The sequence below is a fragment of the Heliconius melpomene genome, chromosome 7 (assembly GCF_056956725.1).
Source record: "Heliconius melpomene rosina isolate 202511_hmr_F chromosome 7, ASM5695672v1, whole genome shotgun sequence".
Taxonomy (NCBI): domain Eukaryota; kingdom Metazoa; phylum Arthropoda; class Insecta; order Lepidoptera; family Nymphalidae; genus Heliconius; species Heliconius melpomene.
This window is the reverse complement of record NC_140395.1, coordinates 6,309,391-6,332,805: the sequence shown is the minus strand read 5'-3', so window position 1 is coordinate 6,332,805 and position 23,415 is coordinate 6,309,391. Positions and strand designations below refer to the sequence as shown.

Sequence of the window (23,415 nt, the reverse complement as noted above, 5' to 3'; positions counted from 1 at the left end):
AGAGTTTATGCAGCAATATAAATTTTACAACTTGTCATGTTAAATGCAGAATTTATTTTTCCAAGAGAACTATCTGTGTAATTCGCAAGATTTTATAATTATTTTTTCGCTTTATGCTGTATGCCGCACATAGCAGGGTATTCAGAGTGAATCTGGAAACCTAGTGTTAAAACACTTCGTCCCCATTAAGACATCACCGTTCCATATTTTCCGTCGAATTCTTGGAGCATAGCGTTTCGAATGGCAGAACTCAACGGCTCAGCTCGGTACCAGAGCAAGGAAATGAAAATATTAATGTTCAAAGTAACATAAAAAAAAGGTGAACACAATATTAAGAAATATGTAAAAACGTGCAGCGTCTTTTATATACCTATAAATATTTCATTAATATACATTCTGATTTAGTGGAAAGACATGTAACTGATGGTTGTGAATTCGAACCCCACTGGGGAAAAAATTATATTAAAAAAAACAACATAAGAATATATTTCGTCATAGCAACAATATTTTGCCACGCGAAAATTACATAACTTCACATAAATAACCAACATAAATAAAACCCCACATGATTGATCCTTTACAATAACATTGCGAATGCAAAAATTAAATTTTATAACAGTTACATATATAATTTGTGATCATAAAACTATTCTTTATATGTTGAAAAAACATAAAATATAAGGTCGTTCGCTAATTACGGTATAAATAAATTAAAGTACACCCGCTATTAACTTATGTGTAAATGGCAAGAGTCAATCGTGCGGATTGGAGCAAATTTAGTTTTTATCCTAAATAGAAATATTTTAAGAAAAATCTAGTGTTTTTAAGCATTATTATTGTTTTGTTGTTGTTGATTCCGTACCTTATAAGGTAAAAAGGAACCCTAATAAGATCACTTTGTTGTTGTCTTTGATATCGAGTTTAATTTCAAACCATATAGTCAGCTCTACCACCCCATTTCATATATTCAAATTCCCTAAATTTTCCTTGTTACTATAATAATAAAAAGGTAAAAAATTACTTTTAACCAAATAGTAGAAAATCGTATAAACGACAAAATGATAAAAACAATGAAAAGACGTAACAGTTTCTTGGAACAATTAAAAATAGATTAGAAAACGTTTACAGGATGCAAATGACATTATAATATAAACGCCACAGTGTACACACGTAGTACATTCTTCATTTCATAGATATGTATGAAAATGTTAATCTTCTTTAATCTACCTTGAAATATAGGCATTGCTTCTAAAAGAAATTGCTAAGATTACTTGTTTAGTAAAATCAATTATTATTTCCTAAAAAAAAATATTTTTAATAGAAAATAATGTATCGAGGTAATGTATGAATGGTGCGAAAAGTATATGCTTTTTTTTGTCGGTCTTGCATTACATATGGAACAGTAGGCAGATAGATTTTCCAATAAATAATGTTTCTAGAATAGCATAGAACAGAGTCACTTATTATTAAGTTTTTGCTTGTTACTGAAAAATAAATAACAAAAATATAATATTAAGTAAATTATTCTTATGCATTATGTAAGCATTATATTATATAATTATTCTGAAATAAAACCAGCATTTTTATTTTAGTATGTATTAATCTTCCAACAAATAATAAGGTTACATTTAATTCTCATTTAATTTTAAGTAGCAAAAATATAATCACAATTCCGAGAAACGATAATAATACTTGTCATTTTCAGAAAATTTATCTACAAAAATATAAAGAAGAGGTAAAAAACAGCAAAATTTTTAACAAATATTTTGTAAGCTGATGGAACTAACAATTTAGAATTTTTAAATTAATCTGAAATATCTTATATAAAAGATGAATTTTGTTTATTTAGTATAAAAAAGTCACAAAGTTTTTTTTAAAGTACCTACATTATTTAAAAAGAAAGTATTTCACAATGATTTTGGTTCTAGTTTTCTTATTCATTCAACAGTGTATTATAGACTGTTTAAAACAGCAACAACAGAGTGTTGAGTGGCGTAACACATCGCCTTCGCCCGTGTTACAAGAGTGGAGAAATGAAAATTGCAACAAGTGACTATCGAACCCACACACATCGTCCACCACTTCTTACTTAAAAAATAAAAAAAACACAATTGTATGCGCACTTGACATTCCGGTCCTCAATGTACCTAATAGCATGTCTTCATACAAAGTAACATGCCACTCGTTAAGCCTATTATTCATGTACCTAAACTATGTGTAGATATTTCGAGAAGCGATTTGCATATAAAAATAGTATAAAGTTTTATAAAAAAAGAATCAGCTTCACGCATACGTAATGTTTAATTCATATTGTTTAATCTTTTTTATAAACTACTAGCGGCCCGCTCTCGGTTTCACCCGCGTGAACTATGTTATTATTAATTTCTGTCTGTCTGTCCATGACTACGTCCTAGTGACGTCTATGCAAAATTTGAGACTCCTAGCATTTGTAGTAACAAAGTTTCATACAAACTTTCGACCCCAAAAACAACCCCTTAGAAGTCGAATATTGCAAATTCCCGTCTTAGCGAGCACCTACGTACTATAAGTAACTCCTATGCAAAATTTGAGATTCCTAGTACATGTAGTTTCTGAGATTTCGTGATGAGTGAGTGACCTTTCGATTTTATATATATAGAAGATGATACCACTTATATGAGGCCAGTCGTGACGTACTACGGCGTGACTGTAAAATCGACTGGTTGTGGGTTTGATCCCCACTCGAGGAAATGAAATGTACGTATCCCGCACTTAGCAGGATAGGCAGACGGAATGTAGTAAACGCATTCATAAATATTAAAAAAAAAAATCCGAAAATACAAAGTAATGTAATTGTGTAGAGTAGTAACTCTACATAATACACGAACTAACCAAAACAAATGTAGAACATATTCTCATAATTAAGTTAAATCATTACAAACGTTATACTGTGGTACAGTATTAACAAGTTAATTTGCGTCGCTGCCTCATTTGGACGCTTCGAGAACTTAGTTGGATGGAAAATGACCAGTATTTATAAAAATAATAATGCAACGATGAGATAAGTTGAAAATATAAATAAAATAATACTTCAACATTACAGGTGTATGTTATGTTATTTAAATTTTAAATTATAACGTCAAGGCTATTTTTAAAGCAGTATCTACTTATATAATAAGTAGTAATAATAATAAATAAAAAAATAAATAATCTTATGAATAATGTGGAAACAAGTAAACTAAAATATAAAAAATATTGCTTTGCTATAAAATTTTAATAACAAATTATAACCACGTTGTTACTGAATAGCTTTTATCTCTTTCTAGTACTAACATCATTTCATTTCTAGAACGTACTTCAAGAAGAGAAGCACCTTAAGCCTTGGCTTGAAAGCCCCGGCAACGCAGTGGTCCCGACACATTACGGTGAACATATGGAGTTCTTATTTATTTCGATTTAATTATAGATTAGAAAGAATATGTCTGTAACTGAGTTATTAACCGAGTTGTTAATGATTTACAACACTACAGGTATGTTGGAGAATTGAGCTAATATAAAAAAGTGTCGGACAGTATCTAATAAACTTGCTTAAAATATTTGTAGTAATGTTTTCGAGGTTACACACTTTTAATATTTACTTAAATAATCAACCTTTATTTGGGCTTAGTTCCGGCAAGTAACATATATGTATACACGTATGTATGTATATTTACTTAGCTAATACATTAAATAACAATTTAAATTAACATTTATTTTTTCATTCATCAACGTCATCACCGTTTAAAACTTTCAATGAGAGAATTAGAGAACGTAAAGAAATCGAAATATTGTGTTATAATTTCTGACCTTTCTATAAACCTATTTGACAAAAGAAATACAGTCGAATTGATAACCTCCTTTTGTTACAGAAGTCGGTTAATTAGAAGAAAAAAAACCTTTATTAAAACTGACCTCTTTCCTTTTTATTCAGATACCACCAAACTGTGCCAAAGCGGCAATTTTTTTTTATTTATAGGACAAAATAAATTAACAGTCACGTCAAACGATGTATTTCATTTAAATGAAAATACAGTTGTTTACTTGCGCCCGTTGCGATAATCTATTGAATATTTTATTCATCGAATATCTACGTGTTTATAAACACATTATTTCTAACTCAACTGCTTGAAAATAGCACAAGTCTGCCTACCCTGCTACATACAACCTGTCAGGTCAGGTCTTTTTTAGATTAAAACTATCGACGGCGGAACTATCGATAGTTGGGCAACCCTACAGCCTGACGCATATAATAAAAAATAACTTTATAGGGTTATATTTAGTTTTGCCTGCACTGTAGGTGATACTGACTTCGATCTTTACGTATTACTCCTATAGAGATATAGAGTGGAACCCAATATCGTGCATATATTACCAGGCCCTCGGCCTCTCATATATCTAAAATCAGAGCTTCATGGTTTATTGCTGATAATGCAATAACAAGGTAGCCAAAAAAACCTAATGTTAAGACGTTTTAATCCCGAACTTGAGACAAGCCGTGTTAACTGAACTGAACACTATATAATACCATATTTTGTAAATTATCTCAATTAATTTCAAACATATAATACAGTACATAAATTCTAGAAACGCACAGAGAAAAAAAATCCATTAAAAACGAAATCTAGACCGAACACCGCGGCCGAGTTCTCAAGTTCTAGGTTAATGTTCTATCTATTCCCGTCGGGTCGACGACCTGAGCCGGTCTCGGACTGCCCCTACCGATTACCATGGACGATAAACGGAGTTGAAACACGGGGGCAATCTTCGTTCATTCTTTGAAAGTAATTATATATGAGGAGGGGCATGAAAGTAAAAGCGCTTCAGTCCTAATATATATTTTTTACCTACTTACTTACAAAGACTTTTACTTATTTTAAACATTTATATTTAAAGATAAAATAAGTAAAACTTTTTGTAATACAAATTATTTAAAATATGATTTAGAACAAGTTCTTGTGCAGAATATTTTTATACAAACATCAAAAATGAAAAAGTAAAATCTATTTTTAACTTTTTAGTGCCACACAACCTCTAAAAAATATGTAAAAAAACTAACAACTTTACTAATCCTTTCAAAGGTTATACAAAAAGTGGTACTACTTGAATAACCTTTAACGCCGAATCAATAAATTAATATTAATATATTAATAGTATCAATGCAAATATTATTTTTTGTCATAATTAATATTTATTTACCTAATACTAATTAGTAACTTATCTTACGTAGTTATGTAATGTAATTTGTATGTAATTAAACTGAGATCAATATGGGAGTTACAATGTATTTTATTACGTACAGACAGACATATATATATATACAAATAGTGTATTGTTACTTTATAGCTATATCGCCCAGGGGCACAAAAGTGTGACTGTAACGCGACGGTTGTGAGTTCGATCCCCAATCGAAGGTATGAAATATTTATTTAAAATTATATTTCCATATCATTTTTAAAATTATATTTTCTTCGCTCTGGGTCAAGGCAAAGCGCGACGTTAAGTTCCGCCACTCAACACGCAAAACCTTCTGCCTACCCTGTTATATGCGGGATACAGCGTGAAGCTGATTTATGATTTTGAATATCATCCTCGTACCTTACGAGGTTAATATTGCCCCCCGCTTGGGCATGTGTAAAAATAAATGAATTAACATAAACATGTACGAATATATTGAATACGCTTGAATAAAACATTGTTGTTTACCCTACTGCGTTACGCAAAGGAGGGTAATGTGTATATCAATCATATATATATTAATAAAAAAAAACCTATTTTCTAAACAAAAAATATATATACTTAAGCACTTACCCTCGTGCAAAAAGAGCATCCGCATCCGGATATGAGAGTGATCTTGTCAGGTGTTGCGTCTTCAAGACATAGTTTGCAATTAATAGGTGCCGCCGGTACGAAGCCGCCACCGGCTCCGTCTAAGGAATACCTATAAAGAGAGAAGAGATACAGGATTTTGAAAGATTTTCTTATAAGTAATAATATTTGAAACTATTGAGGTGTTTTGAACCCCATGGTCGTTGATTCGATTCCCACTCGTTGAATTTATTATATTTAATTTACAATTATATTCATTTCTCCACACAGATACAAAGAACAAAGTAAAGGTTTGAGTTCTGCAACTCGTCTTGCAATATAACCATAAAACTTAAGTAAAGAGAATGCAGTGAATTAACGACTTAAGTGTTAATAAAAGGGACATACGTCCTATAAATTATTACTTAATTCACAATTGCCAACTTATGAACTTGAAGAATATTTAATAGAATACGATCAATATCGTGCAGTCGATATCAGTTTAAATATTAAAAGCAAATCAGAAGCGCTTTATGGCATGTCTTCACACAGTAACACTGTACCCCGCAGAGTTGGCAGATGGACCCTACCCTAGTGTTAAAACACTCCGTTTTACAAAAACCGCTAACTCTTCACGAAGCTGCTTGTTAAGTTTTCCTATTGAGACAGAAAACTTACTGCACCGAGCAGGGATCGAATCCGCAACTGTCACGTTTCGACACGTGTCTATAAACCACTCTCAGCCTACGATTTCTCCCAAGATAGATTTCAGAGTTGACTCTATGATAAGATCTCAAGCGGTTTATAAAAACGAGCCTTAGAGACACTACGTTTTAAATGGTGAAACTCAGCACATCTTACATATATAGATATTCTATGTTTCCTCGACTATTAATATTTTCTCCAACCATTTTAAATATTTCTTCGTTTCCAAGGTCTACATCACGACAAATAAAAAATTATGACGAAAAATTAAAAAGATACATCATAAAATGAATGGTAGAAGCGTTCGTATGCTATCCGCAAATGTTTAACTAACACTTGGCCTATATTTATTTCTATTCATTATAGTAATTTTATAGTTTAGTTAAATATAAAATACTTATATTATTTAAGCGTGCATTCTAGACGTCTAAAGAGAATAAATACAACAAGTAATGTTAAATAATAAGTTATTATATAATAATTATTAGTTACTTATTATATATTACCTAACTGTTTAGTAGTAATTGTTATTGTATCCTTAGCCTTGAGCAGGATTTGCATAATAAGTTTATATAAAGCTATACTTACGATACTTCGTTTTAAGGGGCATAGTATTCAAAGATTAAGTTTAAAAATAATATTACGTTAATAAAAAAATATTAGTAAACGAGGTATAAGAAATATTAATTAAAAGCAGCTTTACGCCTTTTCTCAACGTAGCAGGGTAGCCCGAGGAAACCTAGAGTTAATAGACTCCTTTCTCAAATCAATTTTCAAGCTATTACCAATTAAGTGACGATACTCAATGCCACGTTGTGTACCAGAGCGGAGAAATGAAAATAATAATATAATTATTTCTCGTAGTGGGGATCGAACCCCCAACTACTGCTTTAAAAACGGGCTGCGCCACGATGGCCTCTAGAAATATTTTTTACAAAATTTATTGCTTTTACATCGCCTGAACTACTTTTATTTAATCAAACACCCAATCCATTAATGTTCTGGTTAACAGCTGCACATTGCACTAGGTATTATTATATTAAGAAGATTTGCGTGATCAACAAACACGCACTTTTTATATAAAACACGTAACACGTGTTTAAAACTCCCAACATTACACGTGGGAGGGCACAAGGTAAAACGCTGTTACTTATACGTATTTATTTGGCTTATAAGCCGTGCTTTGTATGATAACTATAATACGAGTATATCCATTTGTTAGCAACCAGCTGTATCTCGCACATAGCAAGGCTGTCAGAGGGAACCTGGCCATCCAATGTCAAGACACTCTGTTCTATTAAACTGAAGTTGTATTTATTATTGCCCTCTGATTGAATGCAAGTCTTTTAAATAATATGCAAAATCCTTAAATTGGAATCGAACCTAAGATTATCCCTTGCACAGTTAGTTTCTTTACTACCACTATGTAAAAAAGTGACTTATATTCCTATGTCCCCGAGTTGGGGCAGAGGGCATCCACAGAGTTTCGCCATTTTGCACGATCTTGAGCTTCTCGTTTAATTTCGTTCCAAGTCTTGCCAATCTTTTTCGCCTCGTCTAAAACTGAACGTCTCCAGGTTTGCTTGGGGCGGCCACGTTTGCGCTTTCCTTGAGGGTTCCAATCCATTGCCTGCTTCGGAATATGGCCGGGACCTCGGCGCAGCGTGTGCCCAATCCAGTTCCACTTGCGACGTTTGATTTGCTGGTCGATTGGAGATTCTCGGCAAAGTTCACGAAGGTTGACATTCGAAATTAATTCGGGCCAGTGGATACCAAGAATTTGGCGAAGACATCGATTTACGCAAACTTGAAGCTGGTGCGACACAGCTTTGGTTACCTTCCACGTTTCGCAACCATAAAGCAGCACTGACTTTATATTAGAGCCAAAGATCCTGAGTTTAACTCTACGGGTTAATTTACGTGACTGCCAAATGGGTCGTAGCTGCGTGAAAGTTGCTCGGGCCTTGGCAATTCGTGAAGAGATGTCCTGTTCTGTACCTCCTGCTACTGACACGACGCTACCGAGGTATGTGAAGTTGTGAACTTGTTCTACAATATCTGTGCCTATTTGCAGCGGTGTTGAGTTCTTGACTCCAGATCTCATCCCTTGGGTTTTTCGGATGTTAATTTTAAGCCCTATTTTAGATGCCTCTAGCTTCAGATCTTCAAGCTTTGACTGCATATCGTTGCGAGTATGGCTAAGTAGGCATATGTCATCAGCATAGTCCAGGTCTTCCAAGACATCGCTTATTCCCCATTCTATTCCACGGCGCCCCTTTTCACACACATTGCGCATAACATCGTCCAATGCAATCAAGAAGAGGAGAGGTGAGAGGAGGCAACCTTGCCGGACACCGGCATGCACGGTTACATCTTCGGAAAGAAGGCCATCGTGCAGAACTTTGCAAGAGCAACTCTTGTATAAGGCTTGCAGTAAATGTACGATTTTTGGCGGGACACCGATGGTGATCAGGCGGGACCATAAGCTAGACCATCTCAACGTGTCAAAGGCTTTTTCGAAATCGACAAAGGTTAGGTATAGCTCTCTCTGCCATTCTGATGCCTGTTCGAGTATGATGCGGAGGGTGTTGATTTGATCTATGCACGAACGGTTGGGGCGGAAGCCCGCCTGTTCGTTGCGAAGGAGTGGTTCAACGGCTCTTGATAGTCTATCCAAGATGATCTTGCAGAAAACCTTAGACGGAACTGAAAGTAGAGTAATTCCTCTCCAGTTGCTGCATTGGCTTAGGTCACCTTTTTTAGGTACAGTTATGAGTAGGCCCTTATTCCAGTCCTCAGGAACCTCTTCAGAATCCCAGATCTTATCGATCAAAGGCTTCAGAATCTCAACAGCAGTGGGCAGGTCAGCTTTGAGCATTTCTGCAGTTATAAGGTCGAGTCCTGGTGCTTTTTGGACCTTCAAGGAAAGAATAGCTCTAGCGACTTCTTCATGTGTATGTGGATCGGTGTCGATGTCGAGTAGCCGTGAAGGTGGGATCTCCTCTAGTCTTTCGATTGGTGTTGCCAACTCCTGGCTGCCGAAGACTTCCGAAAAATGCTCACGCCAGCGTTGCAGTTGCCCTTCGGATGTAACAATAAGCTGACCTTCTGTGGACTTAAGAGGCTTCTTCTTGAAGCTTTTGTTTCCCGCCAGAGTTCTTGTTGTGGCATACAGGTTCCTCAGATTTCCAGAATTTGCAGCGAGTTGCGCTTGTTCAGCGAGACCGTCTGCCCAAAGTCTTTTATCTTTGCGCGTACTGCGATAGATTTTTCTGCGCATCCCACGGTATTCCAGCTTGAGGTGAGCTCTTTGGGCTTCATTTTGTGCGCCTAGTAGCTTTAAATGCAGCTCCTTTCTACTGGAAATGAGGTCCCAGGTACTTTGCGAAATCCATTCGTCGCGCTTACGATGCTTGTGTCCTAATACGATCGAGCTAGCTTCTGTATAAGCAACCTTGATGTGATTCCACTCCTCGTCCGTGGTTTTTTCATGTGTCTGGAGTCCAAAGAATCGGTTTCGGAGCTCAAGCCTGAATATGTCACGAATAGTTGGGTCTCGTAGTTTGGATATATCATATCGTTTCCCAAATTTTTCCGTTTCCCTTATTGGTCGTGCTACCGCAACTTTAAGGCGTACTTCCGCGACTATCAAATGATGGTCGCTATCAATGTCAGCACCTCTACGGTTACGCACATCGAGCAACGACGAGCGCCATTTAGTACTAATAGCAAGGTGGTCAATTTGGTTCTTCGTAACACCATCGGGTGAAGTCCAAGTGTGCTTATGATGGTCTCTGTGTATGAATAGCGTACCACCGATAGTGAGATCATGATTTTGACAGAACTCTATAAAACGTTCTCCGTTCTCGTTACACACTCCAAGCCCTTGTATACCCATGCATCTCTCACGATTCAGATTACAACTTCCAACCTTTGCGTTCAGGTCTCCCATGACGATCACAATATCCTGTTTCTTGATGTTATTGACTGTGGCATTGAGAGAGTTGTAGAAGTCGTCTTTGGTTTCTTCTGATGCGGAATTTGTTGGGGCGTAGCCTTGAACAATGGAGATCTTTCGGGCTCTAGAGTTGAATCGAGCGCACATAATGCGATCTGAGATCGGTTTCCAGTCCAGAAGACTTTTCCTTGCTGATTCTGAAAGAAGGAGCCCTACGCCATATTCATGCACTTCTTCTTCCGTCTCCTTGCCGGAATAGAGCAAAGTTAGACTTCTGGACGTTCTCAGTTCACCAAATCCATTTCTTCGCACTTCACTTAGACCAAGAATTTGCAAGTTGTATCTAAGCATTTCTGCTTCTGCTTGAGCAAGTCTACTTTCACAGCCAAGTGTGCGTACATTCCAAAAAGCAATTCGTGTCCGGGTTTTCATGCCAAAGGTCGTCGGTAAAGTATCGGTTCGGTTTATGTAAAAAAGTAGTTTTATCATAATAAAAAAAAGAGAGTGAGACGTTCTTTTGTAAAACTTATTTTTAGTTTTCATCATAAATTTTACTTTATATGAGCCATGAGGCACGCTTCACTTCTCTAGAGAATTTACGATGCTATGCTACATGTCAAAGAACACGCAGGTTCAAATACCGCTATATATTTGTATTTAAAATATTTTAATACGCAGCGGCACAACGTCTGACTGAAAACGCGACGGTTACAGGTTCAGTTTCCACTATTAGAAGTGAATTCACTTCGTTTAACACTCTCTATGTGTCGAAAAACGGAGGTAAAGTGTGGAACGAACAATCGTAACACTACGTTCCCTCTGCCCGGATATATTAATTATGTTTAGGTACTTTGACCAACTGGTTCTATTTGAGTAACTTTCTACCATTAAAATATCGATAAGTCACCATACTACATATAATAAAGAAAACCAGTACAACCTGCCTTTTACTAATACATACTCACTAAAACAACGTTGTGTGGTTTAATTATGCAAAGCAGCACACCTAATGGAAAGTAATTGATTATCATTATACGACAGTTTGGACTTCAAATCTCGCTCGATAACTTAACTATATATTATACAAGTTAAGCAAAACTTGCTTAATTAATAAATTTAAGAACGGAAACCTATGTTCCTTCTTCCTATCCTACAATACAATACACAGACAAAAAACATAAAAAAATATTTGATACGACCAAATAATATTATTAAATCAAATCAGCTCCCGCTGTATCCCGCATACGGCAAGGTAGGCAGAGGAAACCTAGTGTTAAGACACTCCTTTCTCCACTTTCTGCCAAATTCTAGAGGCATTGGGTGTTGAGTGGCAGAACTGAACGCCGCGACACCAGAGCGTAGCAATATTATTATACAAATCTATTCATTATAAAAAAACTCATTATTATATAGACTATCTACTTTAAAAGGAATCTTTTATTTAATTACAGAAAATTAAAAACAAGATATCGATAGTTCCGGTTATTTAACTTGTCTGTACCAGGAACGGGCGCGCGTGTTTAAAACGTTTAGAGCAACCGTCATGTAATACAATACTTAGAATATAGACGTTGACATCTATTAAATATAATTTATTTCTATTCTTTTTCAATTTCACGTTGTATCCCGCATGTAGAAGGATATGCAGAGAGAGCTAGTGTTAAGACACTCCGCCACCCACCTTTCGCCGATTTTTGGAGGCATCGGGTGTTGAAAAAATGAAAATATTTAATATTTCATAGCTTCGAGCGGGAATCGAACCCCCAAACTGTCGCGTTTATAGTCACACGCTCGTGCCCGTGCGCTACTACTGTCCTCATATATATAATTTTAAATAATTATATTATTTAGAAAAAAATATTCAATATAATAGAAGTAATGAAGTTTATATTGAACGACCGTCGTGGCGCAATGGAGCAGTGTGTAAACGCAACGGTTGTGAGTTCGAGTCCCGTTCTGAAAATTAAATATTTATGTACGTTTTAATTTCCTCGCTTTGGTACGAGGCAAAGCGCGACGTTGAGTTACGCGATTCAAAACGCAGTGAAAAAAACAAGAAAATCCAAGCACGAGACTAAAAAACCGAATCCCGACAAAACACTTATCATTGTGTACGCTCTTAAGCCGCGAGTGGCACAAACAAAAGCTACGGAAAGCTCCACGTGTCAAGCAACATGGAGACTGAAATTGAAACAACTTGTACAAACAATATATGTTGTGATAGCATTGCAAACAATAACGTGAAATATATAAGATTTCCTTTACAAAATTATTTATTGAAATAAAAATTTTACTTTTTATTTATTTTATTTTCCAGTGTAGGTATTTTTTTTTTTTGGGGATTTGCACCTATGAATTATGTAATGAATGAGAAAAAGATTAGCACTTACTATCATCACCATGTTTACTAAAATATAATGAAAAATAAAAACTACGGTTCGTATATCAACAAGAGAAATATACTTATGTAAGCAAAAATATATATCAATAGAGCATTTAACCACCTGTCCTTGGTTTTATTTCCAAGAACATTCGTGAAAGAAAGAGGAAAATTTAGCGTGGCTTTGAAACTTTTCATAAATTGCTCTTACATTTCAAGGTATCGTAACAAATTATGGTATTTTAAGTTTCTATAAATATATTAGCATCAAGGCGATCCTAATATTTCGTTATAATTTTTCGATAAAACATAGAGATATTTTCGTAACTAATTCAGAAATTTAAAAATAAATTTCAGAAATCCTAATCTATATATATAAAATCGAAAGGTCACTCACTCATCACGAAATCTCAAAAACGACATGTGCTAGGAATCTGAAATTTTGCATAGGAGTTATTTATAGGACGTAGGTGCTCGCTAAGACGGGAATTTGTAATATTCGACTTCTAAGGGGTTGTTTTTGGGGTCGAAAGTTTGTATGAAACTTCGTTACTACAAATGCTAGGAGTCTCAAATTTTGCATAGACGTCACTAGGGCGTAGTCATGGAGACAGAAATTAATAATAACATAGTTCACGCGGGTGAAACCGCGAGCGGGCCGCTAGTCATCTATATATATAAAATCGAAAGGTCACTCACTCATCACGAAATCTCAGAAACTACATGTGCTAGAAATCTCAAATTTTGCATAGGAGTTATTTATAGGACGTAGGTGCTCGCTAAGACGGGAATTTGCAATATTCGACTTCTAAAGGGTTGTTTTTGGGGTCGAAAGTTTGTATGAAACTTCGTTACTACAAATGCTAGGAGTGTCAAATTTTGCATAGACGTCACTAGGATGTAGTCATGGAGACAGAAATTAATAATAACATAGTTCACGCGGGTGAAACCGCGAGCGGGCCGCTAGTTTCCTATAAAAGCATGATCAGATTCACGTCAACCTACCTAGAACCACCAGCACCGGCGAGGGACAGCAGCGAGGAGCATCGGGAGCAGACGGAAGGCGCGCGCAGTCGGTTGTGAGCTCTGATCGGTTCGGGGGCCTTTTCCCTGTCCGTTAGCGCGAGGACCGTTGAACATTTTCTTAGACCTGAGAAGGAAAATATATTATGTAATTAATAAGGTTTTTATTTATGTATCATTTGTTAGGGCGCAACTCAGAGGTTAGCTAATATTCATTTAAATTATATTTCACATCGAGGCAGACATTTTGTTACGACACTCCTCTTTTCGAAATACTAAGGACGAGAACGAAGTGTGTGAATATTATTTTAATTATTTGCAACAACAATGTAAAAAAAAATTGGGTGACTACAGTAAACTTTTTTAAATTAAGTTTATTTGAGTTAGTGATTTAAAAGAGTATCTCTCTTTGCATGATAAGAATTACTTATTTTTTTAAACAAAAAAAAACATATTACATATGACACAAAAAACTAATTAGCCATTGCGTGCTTACAGACATGTTAATTGTGCTATATTCATATCGTACATGTTATAAAGTAATTCAAAAATAAGATATGTGTGGTGTACTGAAATAATTGTAACTAGACAGCAAAAGTTTTTTTTTCTTATCTTCATAAGTGAAATGGACAACTCTATCTAATCCATATAATGTTATCCAAATTCTGCTGTACCACTCTTTAAATATTAAATTTAAATAACCGTGTAAAAAAGTGTATAAATAATAAATATACACATATCTACATAAACAGTACTTTTTATATTACTTTTGTTATATGGGCAGCTATGTTTATGTAAAAACGTGCAATGTTTACTAAACCCAGTATCTATAAAAAATAAGGAAAATAGTAAAAAACGCATAAATCACAAGGATTATTCAAAAATGCAAATGTAAGTAAATATTCGAAAGTAAAATACTGAGAGAAAGCTGTGAGAGGTCATATTTTATTGTTTTGAAACTTTAATTTATGGTTTGGTTTTCTTGTATGTACCTACCTATGCTCATTAGCTTAGTTCATTGTTTGGGTGATATAGCCTACTACATAGTGAAACGGTACTTCTTTGATTACAGGGAGACTGTTACATTTTTTTTTTCTCTGGTCTAAATTAATTTCAACATTTGTTTTAAATCATATTTATTATTTAGTTGCGACTACACACAATATACGATATTTAAATACGTATATAAAAATTGACAAGTGTATAAAATGAAAATTATTATTTCAAAAAAGCTATAATAACGAATGAAACTGAGATATCAAGATTGAAAAAAAATTAAAATCTTAATATATGAAGATGGCAACAATAACACACTCTTATTACACGAACTAAATAAGTAAAATTTAACATAAATAAATAAATAAATAAATAAATACGTACATAGTAATAATGTCTATTTGAAAATCAACATCTTATTATCATAGAGCTATATATCTTTATGAGCACAAAGTTCATATATCCGCTTAATTTGCTTTTCATAATCTAAAGTCACGTGTTGGAAACTAGTTGGATATGGGCTCATTTACATTATATACATTAATAATTTAAAAATAACTTTAATAGCATTTGCAAATTATATGCTAATTCTCATCAAACATTTCATCTATCTATATATATAAAATCGAAAGGTCACTCACTCATCACAAAATCTCAGAAACTACATGTGCTAGGAATCTCAAATGTTGCATAGAGTGTTGCAAGAGTTATTTATAGGACGTAGGTGCTCGTTAAGACGGGAATTTGAAATATTCGACTTCTAAGGGGTTGTTTTTAGGGTTGAAAGTTTGTATGAAACTTCGTTACTACAAATGCTAGGAGTCTCAAATTTTGCATGGACGTCACTTATAGGAAGTAGGTACTCATGGACACAGAAATTAATAATAACGTAGCTCACGCAGGCGAAGCCGCGGGCGGGCCGCTAGTTATTAATATTTTTTTACGTGCTACAAATAGCAACAGTAATTACAATCTTGCTTTTTGAAAAGATCTGTCAAATTTTAATTTAAAAAAAAACTTCACGTTTTTACCCGCATAGCAGGGGGGCAGAGGGAACCTAACTACTCCTATTTTAATAATGAGTTCACTTCTTTTAATAAAGTACAAAACATTTTTCACTTGTCTAATTGAAGCGAATTCATAATCATCTAATGCTATAATTACTTACTCCCCAATAGCGCCTCGTCTGTGTCATTACACATTATCAACAAAACTTCTATTACAAAAGAAGCTGTACTGCAGTGTTTATCTGCATACGATGACTGTAGATTCCAATCCCGCCCGACAAAATATTTACACTCAAATAAAACCGATTACTAATACTTCCCTACGGTGGAAAGTGGAGCGGACAAAAATTCCTCCTTAATAAAAACATTTTCCAGATTTAAGGTCAAAATCATTATTTGCAGTGTACAAAGGCATGTTTTAACATCGTTAAGACAACACCAAATTGTTTAACGAAAAATAAAGCTAAGTAACAATAAACATTTTCGACTTAAAAAAGGAATTTTCATTTATAAACAAAATATAAATGAAAATTCATAATGTTATTTTTGGCTTCAACACCTCCTACTGCCTTTTATCTTATTGATAAGGAAACCATTTATTTCCAGCCAGTTATTTGTTTTGAAGTGATATATATTTTTATATATCAAAATACAAATGAGGCCAAATTGAGAAAAATATGGGTTATGTGAAATTGTCAATATGTTTGTTTGTAGAGCGTCACTTAGATATTTATATATGCGACTACTGCTAACTAAGAGTCTGGTGTAAAAAAATTATGGGCTTTATTTTAGAGACGCTAGCAACAACAAAAACCACGTAGAGCTTGTCGAACGCGAGAATTATTGGTCAAATACAAATACATAAATACATAAATTCTAATATTAATATTTAAATTATAGAACTTAATAGATACTAAGTAGCTTGTTGACTATCTTGGGCTTAAATAATGTTAAATAATTTGATAAATTAAATTTTAAATAACCCGACACTGACTTGTTATCTGAGCTTTATTAAATAAAGTGTCTTAAAAATTACGAAAAAATTGGCAAATTTACAGAACCTATTGTTAAGACACTTCTATTCCCCACTTTCCGCAGAATTCTGGAGGCATTGCGCTATTACCCGCACTACCTTGTAACCAGAAACAGTTAATCGATTCCATAACCTGTCGCTTTTACCCTAACACGGTTGTATCTCTTCGCCATGACTGGCCTCAATATGGTTGTTATATAAATAAAAATGAAAACAAGAAAAAAATTAACCACATAAAAAAATAGTCAGTCCCTATATTGGCTTTAGATGCATCAGCTAAGCATTATGCCAATATTGATTGACTTCCAACATTGAACGTCGGTAACATCCGTCAGGATTGGCAGCATAAACAAATAATTTACTATAATACGTTTATAAATATTACGTCATAGTGGCGTATGTTTATACTCACAATCTATGTTATGAGACTTATATAGTTGACATTACAGTGTTAGAAAATAACTGATAAAAAGACATTTATTTTCAACTTTACTAACTAACTGTATCCCGCATATCAGGATATGAAGAAGCTGTTAGAAGTGTTAAGATACTCTATTACCCGAGGCATTTCGTGTTTTCCGGACGAGCTTAACGCCGCGCCTTGTTTTAATGTTATTAATTACAAAAACTTACAGTGTGAATAAAGTTTATTGTCTATGTTTTTTTTGTGAAAATGAAAATGACAATGTGATTGGGATTCTTGAATAGTTATTAAGTAAGCCCAACAGACTGACTGACAAATGGGTGTGGGTTCTGATCCCACAGATGTGTTTAGGTTTAGTAGTATGCAATATACTAAAAGTTTATATTCTTATGAGTTCAAAAATCTATATAGTTCCAATAGGAACTTTACCAATAATTACAATAAATTTAATACCTTAGACATATTTGGCCGTAGCGTTAAGACTTTTATGCGGCTAATACAACTTCTTTTATTAGCACTTCCATAGGATCAATTCTATAAAGCTCCACTATCCAAGAATTATTATAGTACAGATTTGATCCGATCCTCCTTATTGTATCTTACTAATCCTACTAATATCACAAAGTGAAAGTTTGTCAGGATTAATGTTATAGGTTCACGCAAACACTACTAAACGCATTTAGGTAAAACTTTACAGTAATATAGCTTAGACACCAGAATAACAGATAAGTTATAATTTATATTAAGATGCTATATGATTGGGCTATAATACAACGATAAGTTTGAGCGGGAGAAGTCGCGGGTGGGTCGCTAGTTTAGCAATATAGAATGTGAAAATATTTTATATATCATTTAGGAATTAGTATTTTACCTTCAAGCAATGGCTGTGGTTGTGATAGCACTGAGTCTCGAGATGCGGCTCGTCTCACAGGCTTCGCTGGTCTTGCTAAGGACTTGAGCCCGCCACTTAAAATTAGCTCCAGAGCTCTCCGACCTCCAGGGCCGTTCGCGCCTGCTCCCATCTGCAGAAACAAATAGTATTAAATTATATCATTAAGCATTGAAAATAAAATATTTGTTTTAAAGAACTAAATACACCTTTAAAAATCCTGGTCCCGATAGAAAAATGAAAGAAAACTTTCCAGTGATATTTCTAACATAATTTGATTCAACCACATTTATATTAATATACTTATTACATATAAGTAGTACCTACATATATGTATGACAATATCATTCAATGAAATAGTAAAATTAGAACAAACTTGTAAGTAGGACGAGCTAAGCTTAACGAGAAACCATAACCACGAGCTTTAAATATAAAATGGAAAGCCTGCAAATCAATAACAGTATTGAAATACTTCAATTAGATAAATGCTATATTAGATAACATATACGGATATATTATATATGTATTTTTGTTAAGCGTCACGCTATATACCGCACACAGCAGGATATACAGAGAGAACCTAGTGAAAAAACACTCTGTTCACCATTTTCCGACGAATTCTGGAGGCATTGTGTTTCGTGTGGCAATCGAATCTTTAATAATTTATCGTGAACTTTCGAGCATTATCATATTTATATACAGAAGAAAAGGCCAAATTTGTTTAGGTTAATATGAATTTTAATTTGCTTTATTTAATCAGTTCTGTGAACAAAAGTACCTCTATATGGTGGGAAAGTGTAACCTGGTATATCGAAAGATCTTTTGTTCCTCCTATGAATGCGTGAAAGTAAAAAATACCGTTATATTATAATAAATGTGAATAACACACAGTAATTACATATATCCATAAATAGCAATACTCAATTATATAATTTCGAATTCGACATTTTAGAAAAAGCTTATTGGATTTTTTCCCTTCTTTGTACCAATTGTAAGTTATAATTTTAGGCCGAATATACCTGAATATTTGATATCAATTTCAAATCGAAATAAATGGTCTTGACAAACGGACAGGCCGACAACAAACTGACGTTCCGTTTTTTTTCCTTTAGAGGTACGGAACCGGAACAAGTAAAAGCTTTTATAAATATAAACTATCTATACCTACTAATCTAAAATATTAGAATTTGTTTGATAAAACGCGTTAAGCTTAGGAACTACTGGTTCGATTTAAAAAATATTAAAAAATAATCCTTTTCTTGAGGAATTTTAATCTAATATATTATATTATTATTAAGCTATATCACATTACGCTATAGCCAATAGTAGTGAAGTAACAATTAAAAAAATCGCAAAAAGGGAGAACTTTTAAGAGTATCCATTGTTTTAATGTCAGAAGACACTACAAATACGCTTCAAATAGATATTCAACACAAATACAATTTAGTTTAATAAATAAACAAGTAGTTAAGCGGGCGAAGCCGCAGGCGGGGCGCTAGTAACCTAGTAGTAGCTTTCTTCCTGATATATAACTATTTTGTTCAATATAGAAAATGGAGTATAAAAGATAGACCAAATATAAATGATTACACAAATTGGATGTTTCCCAATAAAATAACTTTCCGCCAGTGCAATACAACTTTTTGGCACGCGGCCTGCTTAAACATCGCATTTTCCCTTCACTCATTCAATATTTTAAGCAGATACGATCAAATAGCATGCGAGTTGTATACAATTTGGGAATTTCCCAAAAAAAATTAAAACGCGAGGTAGTATTTTTAGCGTTATTATATACTTATCATCGTAAATATTTATTGAAGATCGAATGAAGAATTGTGGATTTATGATCTAACTGGATGACTCAATGGATTTGGTCGTTGTTCAAATCACTTTGAAAAGAAAATCTTGTAGCCTACCGCCCGATGTTAATCTATATATATAAAAGGACTTGTTCTCACTGACTGAGGTAAGACGCACGCACAGCGTTAACCGCTGATGGTAGAAACGAGAAATTTGGACAAAAGTTTACTTTTGTAATCTGGACATCCACTAAGAAGGGATTTTGAAAAATTTTAACCCTAAAGGGGTGAAATAGGGGTTCAAAGTTTGTATAGAAAAAAATTTTAATCGGCACCGATTTTTATAAAATTTGAAATTTAGATTTTTAAAAGTATTTAATTGAACACGTGTTTCATCGTTTTCTAAAATTCTCCGCCTAAAGGTGCAAATAAGGGGTTGAAAGTTTGTATAGGTTTTTTTAAATCATCACCAATTTGTATAAAATTTTAAATTCAGACTCTTAAACGTATATAATTAAACACATGTTTCATGGTTTTCTAGAATTCACTCCCTAAGGGTGCAAATAAGGGGTTGAAAGTTTGTATGGGAAAATTCTTAAATCGCCACCGATTTTTACAACATTTGATATTTAGACTCTTAAAAATATTTAATTGAACATATGTTTCATGGTTTTCTAGAATTCACCCCCTAAGGGTGCAAATAAAGAGTTGAAAGTTTGTATGGAAAAATATTTAAATCACCTCCAATTTTTATAAAATTTGAAATTTAGACTCTTAAAAATATTTCATTAAATACATGTTTCATGGGTTATTAGAATTCACCCTTAAATACGCAAGCGAAACTGCGCGCGTCCGTTAGTCTATCTATATATATAAAATCGAAAGGTCACTCACTCATCACGAAATCTCAGAAACTACATTTGCTAGGAATCTCAAATTTTGCATAGGAGTTATTTATAGGACGTAGGGGCTAGCTAAGACGGGAATTTGCAATATTCGACTTCTAAGGGGTTGTTTTAGGGGTGAAAGTTTGTATGAAACTTCGTTACTACAAATGCTCAAGGAGTCTCAAATTTTGCATAGACGTCACTAGGACGTAGTCACGGAGACAGAAATTAATAATAACATAGTTCACGCGGGCGAAACCGCGAGCGGGCCGCTAGTAATCAATGAATTGCAACCATAGATTGAAATGAGAGAGATGGAGGACGGCATGCAGGTTAGTCATTGGATAGACATGTCAAAAAATCCAAGATTGACGTTAACTGGAGATCGGAGATACATTAAACATTGGGCGTAAGTGTAACTGCAGGTACATAGAAGACTTTTTTTAGTGAAAAGACAATGAAATTTTCTGGTTCTGTATGTGATGCCCTGCTATAAAGTTATTATAACACTATGAATAGATAGACAGACAGCGAAGTCTTATTAATCGTTTTCCCCTTTGGGCACGGAACCTTAAAAATTATTGTTGTTTTCAGATAACATTACGTTGATATCAAAATGCCTAAGCAGTAATATTTGTAATACATTAATCATTGACTAAATTTGTACTGAATCACTAAAATTAAAGGAAACCCGTTATCACCAGCTGTTATCCTTAATCCCTGAGAAACACGTACAAAATGTTGTTTAGCATTAATGTGCGAAATTAGTAAAGTGTTCCGGTTGTGTCAAAACATAAATCATCAACATTTTTGTAATATTAAATGAATCGGAGTATTTGTATCCAAAAATATGGGCGCGCGTACTTACTACTGTAAAACGGAGAATTAAGACTTAATTTTTTAGGGTTCCGTACTTCAAAACAAAAAAAACCGAAACGACTTGGTGGGTTCGTCTATTTGTCTGTAAGCTTTGCAAATTTTTAGTTTGTCAGTAACGTTCTATGATCATAGTACGGAACCTTGAGTTGCGAGTAAGACTCGCAATTTGTCGGTTTCATATTTTACAAGGAATGTCGGACTACCGAGACACTATTCAATAAGGTCTCTGCATCTCAATAGAAATAGGCAAAGGCCTCTTCTACATACTACGACAGATGCTTAGGGATAAACAAAATAAACAATATAAGTTATCGCTATGTAGTGTGAATAATTTATAGCATACATATGTACCTATCATAATTTAAAATTTATCCACGTTTAAAGCGTTTAGATCTTGAACAAAGCCAGATTAAGATATTAAAATAAATACAATCATTAGGGTTCCGTACCGAAAGACTAAAATAGGACTATTACCAGAATCCGGTCGAATGTTTTATTTCAAGATAATTTAAAGAGACTACAAGAATACATATTTTAAGCAACGTTTTACGAATATACATATTTTCCTCATTTTAAACGTTACTTACGTGCCAACACAATATAAAAGGGAACTCAAAACAAAGTGTGTATTATATTTAAACAAATATGCACTTTGATGTTCACATAAATATTTACGAGGCGTAGCGCACGCGCTCTTAGTAATTTTAATAGTGTTATTGTTTTGCTTAGTTACTTACCGGACTGACCGGTGGATTTACATATATATATTATTTTAACATGAAGATTATCCATGATCAAGAAACATGTTTAGAATAAAATATTTAAAAGTACAGTAATACAAACTAGGTATACGTAATTCAGGATACTGATTGCTATAAATTCAAATTTAATTTAACCAATATGAACTGCACGATCTTATATTTTTCTTATTTATAGGCAAACAAGAAGATAGGTTTCACAATAATAATTTTCTTTTTAAAGTAGCTATTAGTTAAAGAAGATGAAGTACATTATATACACTGAACAATATAACTCGATATGTAGATGTCGTCTTGGCACAGCGGCACAGCTGCCTGTAAGCTCGTCGGTCGTGGGTTAGATTTCTGCTCGAGGAAATGAATTATTTTTATTTCCTCGCTCAACGCTGTTTCACACTCAACGCGCAATATTTCCCAAATAAAAGAAAAATTATGGAACGAAATGTTTAACGATAGGTTACCCTTACTTACCTTACCCTTACTTCCCTAGCTATGTGTAGTATACAGGTGAAGCTTTTTTAAAACTATATTTTTTTAAATAATATCATCTTTTATTCTTAAATACACGTTATATTAAGATAGGTTAGCTACATAATTGAAAAAGAAGTGTAATTTTTGTGGATGCCACTGTTTACATACTAGGCCACATTATCATATTATTTAATACATTTAAAAATGAAAAAGTAACTTACTAACATATAAAAAAAACAAAACGTTTAGATATAACAATAATAAAACAGCAATGTTAAAAATGACTGATGTATACATTGAAAGCGGAAAAATACTTAATAATTTCACATTTTATTGTACGATAAACAATGATGCTGAACAAAAAGCTTCTCGACTTAAAAGTG

At 33.9% G+C, this 23,415-nt stretch overlaps 1 protein-coding gene across 2 annotated transcripts in view; it reads right to left on the bottom strand.

The window, feature by feature from the left end:
* Positions 1–23,415, bottom strand: part of LOC146537522 (uncharacterized) — a 119,493-nt gene that overhangs the window by 64,212 nt on the left and 31,866 nt on the right. For both annotated transcript variants that reach the window (XM_085187572.1, XM_085187573.1), the window contains exons 5-7: positions 18,221–18,371; positions 13,872–14,016; positions 5,827–5,956 (exon numbers count right to left, since the gene is read on the bottom strand). In XM_085187572.1, coding sequence (XP_085043698.1) covers positions 5,827–5,956; positions 13,872–14,016; positions 18,221–18,371 — 426 coding nt within the window. The remainder of the gene's footprint in view (positions 1–5,826; positions 5,957–13,871; positions 14,017–18,220; positions 18,372–23,415) is intronic.